This window comes from Mauremys reevesii, linkage group 4 (assembly GCF_016161935.1).
Source record: "Mauremys reevesii isolate NIE-2019 linkage group 4, ASM1616193v1, whole genome shotgun sequence".
Classification (NCBI taxonomy): domain Eukaryota; kingdom Metazoa; phylum Chordata; order Testudines; family Geoemydidae; genus Mauremys; species Mauremys reevesii.
Window position 1 is genome coordinate 42445628 of NC_052626.1, and position 17018 is coordinate 42462645.

Genomic DNA, 17018 nt, shown 5'->3' on the forward strand with positions numbered 1-17018 from the left:
TTAAAAGTTTATGGCCAGCTCAATAGATATCTATTGTATTTACAAGGAGCCTATCACCTTGGTGTCTAAAGCAAGAAAGCTTCAGTTTAAGGAGTTTGCAGGATCCTTGACATTACCTTTTCAGGTAAAAAAGATGAGGCACGGTGGCGGGGGGCGGGGGGGGGAAGGTGAAGTGCCAAAAAAAAAGGAGATTCTGAAGCAAACTGATACATTAAAGAACAAGGCTCCAGTACATATGCCATACATCCAAGTGGTCTGAAAACGTTCAGGAAAGAAGTGGCTGAACTATGCAAATATAGGAATTATATATGGCTTTATTAAAATCAGCTCCTATACCAGAGGACTGGAGGGGTATAAAATGTTGAGTCTATCTTTAGAAAGGTTAGTAGGGGTGATCCTGGGAATTACAGACCAGTGACCCTTACTTTAGTCCCAGGCAAATAGATTGGAATTATCATGGGAATGGGTGATGGGATGGATCACTTGATGATTACCTGTTCTGTTCATTCCCTCTGAAGCACCTGGCATTGGCCACTGTCAGAAGACAGGATACTGGGCGAGATGGACCTTTGGTCTGACCCAATATGGCCATTCTTATGTTCTTATGAAAGACAGAATGATAAAATGCCTAGATGAGCATATGACTGGGTAAAATAGCAGGGCATCTGTAAAGCCACACAGATTTCTGTGTGTCAACAAAACAGCAGGGGAAGAAAAGAGAAATGGTTGCTATAACTTACAAAAACCTTAAAAAAATCTTTGCCCAAGCCACTCACAAGAGGTTGTTAAGAAAACTAAACAGTCATTGGGTGACAGGCAAAGTACACTACCGCGGTAAATCGACCTATGCTACGCAACTCCTGCTACGTGAATAACGTAGCTGGAGTCGACGTACCTTAGGTCGAGTTACCATGGGGGGGTCGACGGGAGAAACTCTTCCTTCGATTTACCTTACTCTTTTCATTGGGAGTAGACTACAGGGGTCAACTGGAGAGCAATCTGCAGTTGATTTAGTGGGTCTAGTAAAGACCCACTAAATCAACCACTGGTGGATCAATCTCGGAGCATCAATCCTGGCTGTAGTGTAGAGATAGGAACCAAAGGACTTGTCTGCAATACCACACGGGGTAGATCTAAGATACGCAACTTCAGCTACATGCATAGCATAGCTGAAGTTGATGTACTTAGATCTACTTACTGTGGTGTCTTCACTGTGGTAAGTCAACAGCTGACGCTCTTCTGTCAACTCCACTTGCACTTCTTGTTCTGGTGAAGTACCGGAGTCGACGGGAGAGTGCTCAGCAGCCGATTTATCAAATCGATACTAGACGTGATAAATCGACCCCCACTGGATTGATCGCTCCCACCGATCCAGCAGGTAGTGTAGACAAGCCCATAGAGTAGGACTAAATGGTAAATTTCTAGCAGGGCAAAAAGGCTCTGAGGGTTGGTGAACATATTTATTAATGCTGTGGAAAAGAGGGAGAACAGTGGAGTGGCAACATTTGCTGATAACACAAAGGGTGTGTCTCCACTGCAGAGGGGAGTGAGTCTCCCTGCTTGGATAGACAGACGCACCCTAGTGGTGCTCCAGCTACCCTGGGTCTGAGCTCAGGTGGCTACCTGAGCCTCTGCAGCAATTCTTAGCGTGCTAGCTCGAGCCCAGCTAACACGAGTCTGTCTCCCTGGGCTGACAGCCTCGATCCCAGCTCCAGTGTGGACATCCCCTAAGATATTTAGGTTAGTCACATCTAGAGAAGACAACGAGAAACTTCAGAGCAACCTAACACAGCTGAGTGAATGAGTAGCATGATCACAAATGAAACTCACTTTTGACACATAGGAAATAATGATCTGAATTACTCTCCCACACTGGTAGGGTCTAAACCAGTGATTCCCAAACTGGGGTTCGTGAACCCATGGGGGCTCACGAAATATTACGGGGGTTCTCGGGAAAAAATTCCCTAATGCTGGACAGAGCTGTCCCTAGGGACCCCGGGCAGCATGGGGCTGGCAGCCTGGAGACCCTGGACTTCCAAGAATTAAGCAGATCAAAGCAAGCATATCTATCACACTGAGGAGATTTAAACTTCAAGACTCCTTATAAGAAATAGAAAGGAAGGTGGATATTTTTTGCTGTTTTTAAAATTAAATAGGCAGCTAGTATTGCTTTTAAAATTATTATGAAGAACAAGTTTGAGCTTTGTTGTAACATGCGTTGTTTGCCTGGACTGCTCAAGACCTGAATGCTTGTGTAGGAGGAACTCTTTGAGTGGCTTTTTAAATACCTTCATGCTGTTTCACATCTGATACTCCTTGATGAAACGTAGGAGCCTTGTCTTATAACAGGCTTATTCAAAGTGATACAAGCTATGAACATGAGATCTGGGAAGAGTGTTGCCATTTTCATAATGTAATAAAAATACTGTAATGATAAATGATAGTTGTTAATAAATAGTGTGTAATAAGCATGTCATAAAAACAAATTTTATATTTCCAAGATCACGTTTTTTATAATTTATACTCAGGTAAAGGAGAAAATACCTGGAAATATTCATTTTTAGGAGGGGGTTCGCGAGACTTGACATTTTAGTGAAAGGCGTTCACAGGCTGTTAAAGTTTGGGAACCACTGGTCTACACATGCTGTAAACACTCAGGAAAAAGCTCAATGTGTTATTGCGGGCAGCTTAATAAAGCGTTTGTTCAATGTGCAGTAGCAGTTAAAAAAGCAAACTAAAATGTTAGGCTGCAAAAGGAATGGCACATAAATCAATAGTATGCCCTTCCCTGGAGCGCTGCTCAGTTTTGGTCACCTTGTCTCAAAGGGATATAGCAGAAGTAGAAAGGGTTCAGAGGCAGGTGAGCAAAATGATGAGTGGCAAAGAGTAAAGAGAGACTGAAACGACAGGACTGTTCAATTTAGAGAGGCAATATGCTAGAGGTGTGCAAAATAATGCATGATTTAGAGAAGGTAAATCCAGCACTCCTATTTACCCTTTCTCATAATATAAGAGCAAAGGGATGTTCAGAGAAATTGAAAGGCAACCAGCTGGAAACTGGACATATATTTTACACAATGCATAATTAACCTGTGGGATTCACTGCCCCAAGATAGCATTGAGTAGAAGACCTTAGTATTATTCCAAAAAGGATCAGATGTTTCAAGGATAATAATAACAGCTACTGACATATTAGATATTATTTTTAAATGGTTAGAAGTAATATATGTGACGGGTTAGATCACAGAAACCCCCTTGGGAACTGCCAAGTGATGTGCCAAGACTACTTCTGCCCCTGCTTTCCCTGCCAGCTTGGGACCCCAGCACTCTGTCTTGCTGAGCCAGACACGCCAGTCTGCTCCAACAAAGACCCAGGGTCTCAACTACTTGCCCCAAAGCTGCAGACTTAACTGAAAGCAGCTCACAGAAGTGTTCTTGTCTTTAACACTCAGATGCCCAACTCCCAGTGGGGTCTAAACCCAAATAAATCCATTTTACCCTGTATAAAGCTTATATAGGATAAACTCATAAATTGTTCACCCTCTATAACACTGATAGAGAGATATGCACAGTTGTTTGCCCCCCCGCACCACGTATTAACACATACTCTGAGTTAATTAATAAGTAAAAAGTGATTTTATTAAATACAGAAAGTAGGATTTAAGTGGTTTCATGTAGTAACAGACAGAACAAAGTTAATTACCAAGTAAAATAAAATAGAACACGCAAGTCTATGTCTAAGAAACTTAATACAAATAACACCTCACCAGTTCCAGTAAGCTTCCTTTTACAGACTAGTCTCCTGCTAGTCTGGGTCCAGCAATCACTCACACCCCCTGTAGTTACTGTCCTTTGTTCCAGTTTCTTTCAGGTATCTTTGGGGGTGGAGAGGATCTCTCCTTAGCCAGCTGAAGAGTGTCTCCCCCACGGGTTGAAATGGAGGTGTCTCCCACGGGTTGAAATAGACTTTCTCTTGTGGGTGGAGACCCCCTCCTCACTCCTATGCAAAGTCTAGCTCCAAGATGGAGTTTTGGAGTCACATGGGCAAGTCACATGTCCATGCATGACTCAGAACTACAGGTAGCAGCCATGGTTCACATGCTACCTTGAACGTCTCAAGTAGACTTCTCATGTGGATTGGAGCATTCCAAGATCCATTGTTCTTTAAGTGCCTCTTGATTGGGCACTTAACTTTGCAAATTCCTTTCTAAAGAAGCTGACCAAATCAAGCAAGTATACAGCCAATATTCATAACTTAAAGTACAAAAATGATATATGTGTACAAATAGGATGAATAGATTCAGTAGACCATAACCTTTACAGAGATAAGTTACATGGCACATGTAGCACATAAAACATACTCCAGTTATGTCATATTCCCATAAAGCATTATGGGCTACATCATCACAATATAAACCCTCCTGCTTCAGAATGCAATCCAGCCATGAACTGCATCTTCCTCTGACCCATCTGGTACTAGCCATGGTCAGAGACAAGGTACTGGCTAGTTGGAGCTCTGCTCTTATCTGGTATGTTAGTTCTTATACTCCTAATTGCCAGGTCAATGGCTTATGCTCTGCTCATCTAATCCTTCCTACCCCACTCCTTTCATTTTCCTTTTTTTCAAAAAAAGCTCCTAGAAATAAAATGCAAAGCATTGTTTTAACTCCTTCGTTCTCATGTACACTGATAACTGGAGGCAACATTATAGAGTGTCACTGCTTCTGGATCACTGAAACTTTTAGGTAGCACTGCCAGCTCTGCAGCTCCTCCGAGCCTGATGCTGAGTGGTACCTGGGTCTGTGTGTGTCAGACCCTTCTTACCCAAGCACTAGTCCTGCTTGAATGCGTGTATGCCCGGGTGCCCAATGCTGACAGTCATGTTACTCAGGTACCAGCTGCGCTCCACTGTGGGTGCATTCAGATGCCCAGTGCTGGCAGAACCAGGCACCATCTGTGCCCAGCTTCAGATATATTTATATGCTTCTGAGTGTACTGAAGAGCTGGCTATTCAAACTGAGTTGAGTGTAATGTCTGATACCTGTATGTTTCAGGCAGAGGCAAAATCCCCTGTCCTACACTATGTGGATGATAGTGCAAACACATGTAAAATCCTCAGAGTCACTTTCTGAACATCAGTATTCACGTATCCAGACCCTGGGAAGGATGGAGTAGTGAGGCCACCACAGAGAGATTAGGCACTTGTCTATTCTCCAGTTGCCACAGCCCCAGACGTAGAAAAGCCTTGTGAGATGTAGAGATGCACTGAATGCTGGATGTATTCAACAGCACAAGTGAGCACTGAAACACAAAGCTGTGGGGCTCAAGAGGAGCAGTCAGATTTCTCCTTTCAGAGTGATTCAGAAGGGGGTTTCTGCAATGCGAGTAAAGCCAGGACAGTCTGAGCTGAAGCGTATCCATAAGTGCTACCTTCTTATAAGACTCACCTCAAGCTGAGGAACTTCTAGGCTACAGCTCTGAGCTCCCTTTCCTGAGCTAAGGGGCACCTCAGAGAACCTCTACCAAGGCTGATGCTTGGTTGAAACAGAGTTTGGATCTGAAATCTATCTAGGTATTTATACTATGCTCATCACCACTGTATCTGAGTGCCTTACAGAATTCCATGGGTCCACCAAGTAGTCTAATCAATGCTGTTTTGTGGTTCTATCTACCTATCTTCTGTCTCTCTTTAGACATTTACGTTGCACACATTGTCTAGGATTCTCCTGCTGTGGATTGTGGGGAAGAGTGTATAAGACATTTAATATTATTTATTGGAAAGTCTGGCAAGGAAGGCAGCAATGAGATTTGTGATCATTTTAACCTCTCATGGAAGGATAATCCAAAGCTACAGGCTGTCTGCTTAGAAAGTTCTTCCTGCGGTAGCTGACAGTTCCACTGTTCCTGGGGATGCAAATACTGTGGCTGCAGAGAGAACCTGGGCCCAAACCATGAATGATCATATATTGAATGTGGAACCCTCGTACTGTCCCGAGCACCAGAAAGGTGTGCTCGTGTTGTCCTGCATTGTATAACAGGTAAGCTCACATGTTTTTAACTGGCTGGAGGCTTTTCAGCACTGGTGGGTGAAGTGGGTTACCACTGAGCAGGAAGGTCACAGGGAATCGATCACAGGGAATCAGTGAGGGACAACTGTTCCCACACAAATGGAGAGCTGACATAGTAGAGTTCATTGGGTAACATTTCTTGCTCTTTTCTCAGCTCCAGCTCTCAGAAACAGCTGGCACATCAGCAGTCCCCAAGTCCTAGGGTGTTCCTGTATAACAAGTACCATCATCAAAACAACTGCTGAGTGGCAGCTGTTGAGTGTCATCTCTTCATCTTCAAGAGTGGAAAAAACTATGAATGGGAGCTGTGTCTCTGAGCAGGATGGGGACAGCTCGAGTTCAGGACACTCAGGTGGGCAGAAAGAAGAGCCCTGTCTCCAAAGAGACTCATTGTTCTCTTCCCCCAGTGTGTCCATCATATCACAACTCCTCAGCCAGACAATCGCTAACAGGGGACTGGATCCAAACTTCCTTTTCCCTTCCTCGCAGACACCAGAATCACCCCAGGAAGCCAGGGACTGCCCACCTTTTAAGGAAGGGACACCAACCCTGACCTCCCCTTTGTGCTACACTCCAATCTCCAGTTTTGGTGACACAGACCAGTTCTATAATGAACACTTACGAGCTAAGAGAGCCAGAGTGGAAAGCATTATCCGAGGTATGAGCCTCTCACCAAACCCTACCGCACTTGGTACCAATGAGGAAAGAGACAGAGAATGCCCTGTGGAGAAAAGAAGCGAGAACTACAGGGAGAACAAGAGAAAGCAGAAGCTTCCCCAGCAACAAAGCCCACATGTAGCACAGCTTGCAGGAAGAGGCAGGAGCAGCGCCAAGGCAGAGGATTGCCGCCAACTGAAGGAACAGCTTCAAGTTTTGCAGCAGCAGCTGAGGCAGCTTCAAGAGAAATTCTTGCAGGTTTATGAGTTCAGTGATTCAGATCAAAGCCACAAAGGGATGGAGAAGACTATGCACTTACTGAAGGGGAAGTGTGGAGACAGTCTAGATGAAAGCTGCCAGGCTGCTACCAGTGACCAACACAGAACTCTTCTTTGGAGGAGCATCTCAGAGATGGAAGGCCACAAAGTGTCAGAAGAAGAAAGGAGAATGGGGGATCTGGGTGAACTGTCCTCTGAAGAAAGAACCTTTTCTGAGACATTAAAGCATGAGCTAGCCACAGTGGTATCTCAGGCTGTGGACACGGTTTTGAAAAAAGTATTGTCCAAGCCATCAGGCCATCTGGCTCAGCTGTACAACAGCCTCCCAATCTCAGTGCCAGACAGTAGAAGAGAGGATTTTGCCTCTGAGGAGTACTCCACCAGAAAATGGCTTCCTGGGGCTTCCTCCCAAAATTTGGTAAACTCACTGCCTGAAGCCCATACACAGGCCTTGTCGCTAGTCATGGATAAGTCTCCAGACTTTCATGTTCACCCGATCAGTTCAAGAATGGCTAGAAAACCCTGCCATGTACCTAACATGAATCACCCCTTGGTCATGACTTCTCAAGTTCAAGAAAAACAGATTCTTAGCCAGCTACAAGAGTACAGTCAAAATGGCCATTGGAACAGCAGCTCTCATAGAATTGCCTCTTCCCCAGACCGGTGTTCTCAAGAGTCCCTAGATCTACCTTGGAGAGCAGTCAAATTGAAGTCATCAGTCATGAGACACCAGCAATATCCAATGTCTCTTAACACCGCAGAAATGGAAAGTTTGGCTCTTCTTCCAGCCAGGAAGGCAGAATGTGGAGAGCTGCAGACTGTGATGGATGGGATGCCCTTCTCCTCAGTCGCTATATCCTTTAGTGACCATTAAAGATCATCAGAGCCTCAAGCATGAGTAGCTTCTCTAAGGTTGCCCCCTCATCTACATGCATGAATCAGAGATAGTACAGGGGCTGATTAGCTAACAGGGTTTCATGTACTACTGTGAGAAAGCAGGTCATTAGGCTCCCCTTTCACATGGTACTGGCAGAGGGGCCTGGGCAGGAGAGACCAGCTGTCTCAGATCTGAACCCTCCTGAAGGCCTAACACATAAGCTCCCTCTTCTCCATTCAGGAGGGCTGTACTGAGCTCTGTTCAGAGCTCACTTTTGTTACTCCTGGTTGACCAAAAGGTGGCGCTATTAGCTAACACGGCTCACATGAAAGACTCAGAGAGATCTCACTGGGGAAGACACTGAGTTCTCAGCCTGCTGGAGCTCCCTCCCCCATCAGACCCCAGCAGAGACCCCATTAGTCACCAGTGCTCCCCAGTACAGGCCCGTGGACTGAAGCTTTCTTCCCACCCAGAGCGAACACATTTCATTTTCAGCAAAACTGTCCAGTGGACTAGCAAAAAGCCCATTTTGGTGCTAATGCTCAGCACATCCAATATTAGGATTGCCAGGCATCAGGTTTTGGACCAGAATGCCTGGTTGAAAAGGGACCCTGGCGGCTCTGGCTGGCACTGCTGACTGGGTTATTAAAAGTCCCATCAGCAGCGCAGTGGGGGCTGGGGCTAAGGCAGGCTGCCTGCCTGCCCTAGCTCCACACGGCTCCCAGAAGTGGCTGCCAGGTTCTTGCAGCCCCTAAGTGCAAGGGTGGCCAGGGAGGCTCCAGATGCTGACCCTACCCTAAGTGCCAGCTCCGCAGCTCCCATTAGCCAGGGACCACAACCAATGGGAGCTGCAGGGGCAGTGCCTGCAGGTGTGAGGGCAGCGTGTGGAGCCTCTCTGGCAGTGAATGCGCCTAGGGCTGCAGGGACCTGGCGTCTGCTTCCTGGGAACTGTTGTAAGCGCTGCTGGGATGCCCCACCCCACGAACCCCCTCCTGCATCCAAACTCCCTCCCGGAGTCTGCACCCCCGCAACCCCCTGCCTCAGCCCTGAGCTCACTCCTGCACCCCAAACCCCTCATCCCCAGCCTCACCCCAGAGCCCGCACCCCCAGCCCAGAGCCCATACCCCCCCCACACCACAACCCCCTGCCCCAGCCCGGAGCCCTCTCCCATGCCCCAAACCCCTCATCCCCAACCCAAAGCCCATACCCTCAGCCAGAGCCCTCACCCCCCTCCTGCACCCCAACCCCCTGCCCCATCCCGGTGAAAGTGAATGAGGGTAGGGGAGAGTGAGCAATGGAGGGGAGGAGGATGGAGCAAGCAGGGGCAGGGCCTCAAAGAAAGGGTGGGGCAGAGGTGGGGCTTCAGGGAAGGGGCAGGGCAGGGGTGTTTGTTTTTGTGCAATAGAAAGTTGGCAACCCTATATACATCACATTCCAAAGCACTTTACACACACTAACATATTATCCCTCTTCCCTCTGAGGTAGAGTAAATGGTATCAATGTCTTTATTTTACATGTGAGGCTACTGAGACACACCGGTGGAGTGACTTCCCCCAGGCCGAGAGGATGTTGGTGACAGAGCTGGGAATAGAACCCAAGCGCTCCTGACTCACAATTCCATTCTCAGGACAGCTCTTAAATCTTGGTGGTCACGTGATCCTGGCACTGAAAACAGATTTTCCACAAATGTCCACATTACTGTCAGCCAGGGAGGGGGCTCCTGCTGGCTGCGACTCTTCTGGGACTGTCAAGGGGAGAAGTGTTCACTAGTGGAGCCTTAATTGGGGTCAGATAATTAGAGGACCCCCTCAGATGCGGATTCCTCAGGAAGCACCCTTCTTCCATCACCCCATTACCATAGAGCAGAGAGTGGGCTGTCTGTTCAGAGGAGACATCACAGGTAAAGACAGACATGCTGGAGGCATCCTCAGGAGTGTCTGGCCTTGTGCAAATTCAATGATTTGTATGTGCAGGCAAACAGGAAACAGTTTTTCCTTGACTCGGGTAAATCCAGGAGGCGCTGACCCCTGGCCACCTGAAGAAGGCCAAGCTGATGTTCTTCTTTACTCGCTACCCCAGCTCCACTCTGTTGAAAACCTACTTCCCTGATATCCAGGTACAGCTGCTTAACCCAGCTCTGCTGCCACCCAAGCCAAACTGGCAGTGCTGCCAACCTCAAAGCTCCCATTTTTGCCGATCGCATGTGAAAAGTAGCCCCAAAGTCACCAAATGACAGTTTGCTTCCAAAAGCCCCAATGTTTGCCATTTCAAAGAAATCACCATGGTTGGCAACACTGGCAGTGGCTGCTCACTTGCACATGGGCCACTTCTGGGTTTACCCCCATTGCTGCCTCCCCTATTGGCTACCTCCCCACCCAACTGGAGACATCCCACAGCCAAAAGTAGGGTGACCAGATGTCCTGAAATTATCAGGACCATCATGATCTGAGGGGCTTCATCTTATATAGGCAACTATACTCCCCTCCTCAAAAAAAAAAGTGTCCCAATTTTTCACACTTGCTATCTGGTCACCCTGGCCAAAAGGAAACCCTGCTTTACCACAGCCAGCAGGGCTCTGTTCCCAAGGTGCACGTGCCACATGGCTTCTGCTGGCTGGGAGAGGCAGACTTATCTCAGTATCTGCTCATTCAAATGGCCATCAGATGACAGCAAAGAGACAGGGACTGGGGAGCAGCAGGGCTCTACGAGTTTGTCTTGTGAATGGGGGGGAGGGGGATGTGAACTGCAGCTCGCAGAAAAATGCTGCATGTAAATACCCCCCCTCTTGCCCCCCATGGACACTGCGGATGTGAACTAAAAGGTGCCCAGTTTGCATGAACATAATCCTCTTCAAACTTATGTGCACGCTGCAATTCACCCCTCTGTAGTCTGCACTGCAGGGTTGCACTGTAGCATAAAAAGCTGCCTGTTGCAGATTCAAGATTGTCATCGAGGCCTTTCAAAAGTAGCCCAGTTGATGAAACATTGCCTAGGGTGGCAACACTGCTTACTGGCCTAATACCCTGGGTTACACTATCTTATGCTAGAGGGCACGAGCTCACAATGTTGTAGGTCCTCTATGTGCTTTAGCGGCCCCTATGGCTGATTATGGAGCAGCACTGTCTTCTCATTGGGCTCTCCCCACCTAGCCAGCGATAGAGTGGGTGCAGGGACAGCAGCTGCTTCAAAAAGTGTGTGTGTACGCAGCGGATAGTACAGAGGAAAGGATGGTCAAAATCTCGGGGTAGGAATGAGCATCCAGATGGTCCTCTGCAGCCTTACCAGCTACCCCTGCTGCACATACACATCCCTATGTAAAGGACATGGGGCATGGCTAGATGGGATGCTTCTGCCAGGGCTGATGGGTCAAAGGAAAGTTCAGGCTAAGATTCCTGGGCACCATCTGTAACATATGTACCAGGACTGTACTCTCCTCCCAGCTTGCTGATTAATTCTGCCCCCTCCGACATTGAACCCCTGCATAGATTACATGGTCTCAGGTGCAAGGCAGCATTTCAGCTATTCTTATGCAGTGTGTGGGGGGAGTGGGGGGAAACAGGCAAAATACAAGGAGAATCTTTCCTTCTCTGTTGGCAGATGATCACTGACTTTCACCCAGTCATTCCCCATGTGAACCCGGGGGGGGGAGGTGTTTTTGAGGAAGCTGGAATGGGTTCTTCCACATTTTTGGTGTCTAAGATTTCTACATTTATTTTCTTTGCTGAAATCTGGTTCCTTCTCATGGCGTCCAATGGGAACAGGGGTATGTTTAACCCTTCCTTGCTCCTCTGGTGCATGTCCTTTCACAGTTCAACCGCTGCATCACTTCCCAGCTCATCAAGTGGTTCAGCAACTTCCGTGAGTTTTACTACATCCAGATGGAGAAGTTTGCCCGACAAGCCATCTTGGAGGAAGTCACGGATTCCAAACACCTGATGGTTTCTCGGGACTCTGAGCTCTTCAGGACCCTCAACATGCACTATAACAAGGGGAATGACTTTGAGGTAAGACTGTGCTCAGCCAGGATGGAAACTTCGGGGTGCCCCAGAGTGCGTCTAGCCAACGGGTCTGCAAGCTGGGATCAGTGCCATCGCTTAGCTCCCATCACAGAGCAAAGGGATAGAGGGGAAAACAAGTTCTGATGGTAATTACAAAGGATAGAAAAACCAGGCCTAAGGGCCTACAGCCTTAATTCTGGCATCACTAGCACATGTAAGAGTCAATTGAGTTTGTGCTCAGCGCTGCTTGTAATCATTTGACTTAGGGGCTTGATGGTAAAAAGACAACTGCAGGCAAGTCATTTAGGGGCTGATTTTCAAGGCACTGGAAACCTACAGATCCCATTGTTTGCAAAGGCTGCTGGGAAATCAGCCCATGCATACTTCACACTTGTCATCTTCAAAGCATTTTACAAATATTGATGGATTTCTCCTCACAGCTTCCAAGAATGTGAGTGAGGCATTAGTCCCATTGTAGAGATGGGGAATCCAAAATACAGAGAGGGTAAGTGACTTGCCCCAGGCCACACATTGGGAGTCGTGTCACAGCTGGGATTGGGACTTCCTGATTCCCAGTCCTGTGCTTACTCTGCTTGATCAGACCTCACCATCCAATTATCTGTATTCTTATCCAGTGCCCATCTCCATGGTCACCAAGTGTCCAAGTCTCAGGAGGGACTTGTCACCCCCATGTGCCCAGATGAAACTCTGACTTTCTTCGCAAAGGCTTTAACTGTCCTGAGATGTGAAGGGCTGGACTCTGGGCAGTGCCTTATGTACTCTGGGACAACCTGCCATCTTACGGCCCTCATGGGAATCACCATCGACTCAGAGGGGGCAGTCTGAGCTGTATGTCCGCTTAGCGCTGAATCACAGTCTCCTTATGTGGGAACATTACGAGTGCTCACCCATCATCCTGTAGGGCAGGACTAACCAGATCTTCTCCCCTAAATGGAGGAACTACAGCAGAATTCTGCCCTTGCTGTCTGAGGATGAAACTGTGTCCTGGTTGGGAAGCACCGTATGGGAAAGTAGTTGAGGTTATTTGGGGGAATCAACCACCCTGCTAATCTGAATGAGCAGCTGGGCTACTTGTCTGGGAATGGAGACTGCAGAGAGGTTCAGTGCTGGGGAGCTGGGTATCTCCCCCTGGGGAAGGTTGGGAAGGCTGCCAGTTTCTGTCTCTGCCAGGGGGGAGGCCAGAAGAACCTCCTCTCCTTGTGTATGTTTGGCAGGGTGTGCAGCAGCCCTTCCCATCCTCCTCCTAAGTCTCCCTCTCTCTTTGTCTGCAGGTCCCGGATCGCTTCCTGGAGGTTGCTAGCATGACCCTGCGGGAGTTCTTTAGTGCTGTCAGGGCAGGGAAGGACTCTGACCCCTCCTGGAAGAAACCCATTTACAAAATAATTTCAAAACTGGACAGTGACATCCCAGATGTGTTTAAATCTTCCCGCTGCCTCCAAGAACTAGTTCAGAATTAAATCTGTAAGGGAAGTGGCCTAAGACTATGTTATGCTGCAGCTTGATCAGAGAGAGGCTGGCCTGAGCTATGTAGCTGTTGGGCCCAGCCTACATTGTGGGTAATGTTACTAGTATAAAACAGCAATAGCACCATTTATTATGACGATATCTAATCTGGCCTGAAGCGTGCCCTCCCCTCTGGAGAGGTCTATTACATACTTGAACTGCCAGTATTTTATGTCATTCGTTATACCAGCGGTCCCCAAACTTTTTACCTGAGGGGCCTGGCAGCTAGGTGCTGGGAGCAGAGCCCCGGGGTCGGGACTGGGACTGGAGCCCCTGGTACAGGGGCAGCAGCTGGGGCCAGGAGTGGAGCTGGGTGGCGCTCCCTCTCTGCCCCCGCCCCCCAGCCATGTCCTCCTGAATGTTTGTTCACGCCCCCCTACAGGAGTGCGCCCCACAGTTTGGGGACCTCTGTGTTACTTTGTAGCTCAAAGCAAGTGAGGCCTCATGCCTTAGACCTATAGGGAAGAAGGATAGTGGTTACGTCATCTGGCTGGAAGATCTAAGTTCTATTCCTAGCGCTGCCCTAATATGCTGTGTGACTTTGGGCAAGTCACCTTCCTTCTCTGTGCTTTGGTGTCCCCATCTGTAAAACAGGGCTATAATTCCTGTTTATAAATCACAGAGGTCCCTGATGGAGGGTCTTAAAGATCAATGAATTCTTGGCCAAGTGAAGCGAGGTCCTACACTCAACAGCATTTCTGTTTTACCATCTGTTTGGAGATAATATGATAACTTCTGAATACTGCAATGATCAGTTCCAAAATTTCAGGCACCAGGACTATCAACACGCTCATGTGATAGATGCGAAACAATAATTCCTACAATGGAGCTCATAATGGAACGGATGGAGGAAGTGGGTAGCATCTGAGAATGCAGGTCCCTTTCCTGGCTCCCCAGCTGCCTCCTATAAGAGCGCCTCCTAGCCTTTGCATGCTGGATCCAAACATTTGAGTGTACTTTTTAGTGTGCATTTGTGAAATAGTATAGCAGAAGAGATCTCTAGCCAATGACTCTCTCCTTTTCTGTCGCAGGAGACATGGGGGGGGGTGTGGAGGAGGGAGGGAGGTTTGAGCAGCTGATCAGAACACAGCCCCATGATTAGTTGCCGTGAATGCAACTGATATTATTCTTTAGTACCATCCTTGATCAGCCACTTGCCTAGGGGTGGAAACTCACTGAACTTATGATATTAAGCTCCAAGTTCTCTTTGTACTGACTTGTATTTCTGTTGACATAAATTCCTTAACATTCTGGTGCCACATTTAACCTTCCTAACTGATAAAAGAGGAGAAACCACCTGGTTCCCTCTTGTGCCAGCACTGTTGAGATGGTTATGATTTAGGGTCTGTCAGTCCTGCATCCCTGCTTTTTCCAAATCAAACTATAACTCCTCTTTTCTGTGATGAAATAGGCTGGGATGTTTGCACCCCTTACTAAGCCAAGTGGAAGGCCTGTTCCATCACCACACACACCTATATAGTAGTTTCGTAGATACTAACAAGGGTTACTGGTCTTATTTCCCAACAGTCTATAATGCAGATCTGCATTCTGGATAATACTGAAAAGCTCTGTAAGCCATTTCATTCAATGTACAGGTGTAGTTGATGATCTTCTAGTAGAGCTTTTTGTATGGAACATATGAAGACTTGAAGTCATTGCACACTTCCCTACCCACCACTCTCATTTCCAGGAGCGTCATGTGCAATCCAAGAGATATGGAGTCTCTCTTCCAGAAGTAGGGTGACCAGACAGCAAGTGTGCAAAATCGGGACAGGGAGGGGGGTAATAGAAGCCTATATAAGAAAAAGCCCCAAATATTGGGACTGTCCCTATAAAATCAGGACATCTGGTCACCTTATCCAGAATAGACAGAGCAAGGTGCAGCCCTAGAGCTGTTCCCCAAAGCTCTGGCAGATCTCACTCTCTGAGGACTTCACAAAATGACTATGCCAGACTAAATGGGATGCCAACATGCGTTACATGTTCCCTTTTCCAGAGCTGTCTTTAGAGCCAAAAGAGAATTAAGGCTGGTGGTCTGTCATGGTAAAAGATGCAACAAACCAATGGAGGGAAATGTCAAAAGGTCATTTTGAGAATGTATCCTTTATGTTGCAATTAAAAGTATTTAAAACCATTAAAAATCCCAGCTCACTCTCCCCCCTTTGCTACAACAGACATACACGAAGTCAAACAAACATTCACATCATCTTGATCAATATCTGGCTGGCTGGAATGCCAGATGGAGACTTTTTGTAGAAAAACACCCGTGTCTCACATTCTGAGTGATAGTAGCCCCCAGTCTGGAAGGAATTTAGCACGTGACTAATCTGAAGTCATTGGGACTATACACATGCTTAACATTGGGCAAAGGCTTACGTACCTCTCTGAATCCAGCCCAGTATCATAAGTTCATCCTCATCAGCCTACGCAGCTCTTTGTTGCCATCCAGGATGCTCCTCCAAAGCCGCGTCCTCTCCACACCAATCATTTTACAGCTCCCCACTGATGACTTTGCCTCTCCCAAGTGCATCTTCCTCTATCCACTTCATAAAACCAGGCTGGTAACTGCCAACCAAGGCTGAGAGGTCCACCAGCTCCCAGAGGTTGTGCAATGCTCCCAGCCTGCTGTGCCTCAGGGGCTAACGTCCTACGTGATGGATCTCTTGCTTGCTTCGACAGATAGCTTCAAGCAAGATGAGAATTTTGAGCAAACAACTGAAGCAATCCATATCGTGTATGACTAGTAGTGGGCCTCCCCTTTCCTGTTATATTTGCTGGTATAAAATGCTCAGCCTTAAATTTATTATGCCTTTTTTAGATGCTCACAAAAATGGAAGTGGATGATGGACAATCTGAATATGACTAAATACCAGAGTATTGGGACTGGAGCAGTGTGATTTTGCAATGGTTTGTTAATCTCTTTTTTTCTGGAGGTGACCACCCTCTTCCTCAGCATTTGAACAGGAAAGGCCTTTACAGATCACTAGCCTAGATTTATACTTCCCTCTCTTTCTGCAGTCCCAGCTGGCCAGGGGGACACTTCCACTAGCTAGAAGGGGAGGGGAACAGCCAAGACTAACCCTGTGGTTTGGCTAGCAAATGGTGTCAGAGCAGCAACTCACAGGAGCTCTCCTACTCCTAGAGCTGAGCAGCATCACCAATGTAAAGCACTTCAGCTCCATCAGTGTTAGAAGCAAGGGACTCAAGGACACTTCCCTGTCACAGGACTCCCCAAAGGCCATCCATGCTGGGAACTGATTCGTCTCAGTGAGGAAAGTATTCTGTACAGGAAATTCTGAAAAAGGTCCTTCTCTCACCTGTCATTCCTCAGAATTTGTAGTCTTTGAGGAAAGCCCTACCTAACCCTATAAATAGAAACAGCTACTGTGAGATCAGATACTACAGACAGGCCATATAAGTATCTTAACAAACAGATACACTGATTCCTTATATCTCTCCTTCCAGCCCATAGAGATACAGGCTGAGATTCTGTACTACAGCTCCATGAGGTGCAGCACAGAAAGGTGAAGTCTAAGGCCAAAGGAGCAAAGGTGTCTTTAACCACTTTTGCACCCATCTGATCTAGGCTGCTCTGGAGGCCAACGCAGCCACCAGC

General features: G+C 47.4%; 1 protein-coding gene across 1 annotated transcript; it reads left to right on the top strand.

The window, feature by feature from the left end:
* Window positions 1-5938: 5938 nt before the first annotated feature.
* Window positions 5939-14313, top strand: PROX2 (prospero homeobox 2). The gene is made up of 5 exons (XM_039537859.1): window positions 5939-6038; window positions 6223-7856; window positions 9889-9996; window positions 11690-11884; window positions 13171-14313. The coding sequence occupies exons 2-5, from the start codon at window positions 6363-6365 to the stop codon at window positions 13354-13356; spliced, it is 1983 nt and encodes a 660-aa protein (XP_039393793.1). The 5' UTR covers window positions 5939-6038; window positions 6223-6362; the 3' UTR covers window positions 13357-14313.
* Window positions 14314-17018: the final 2705 nt, after the last annotated feature.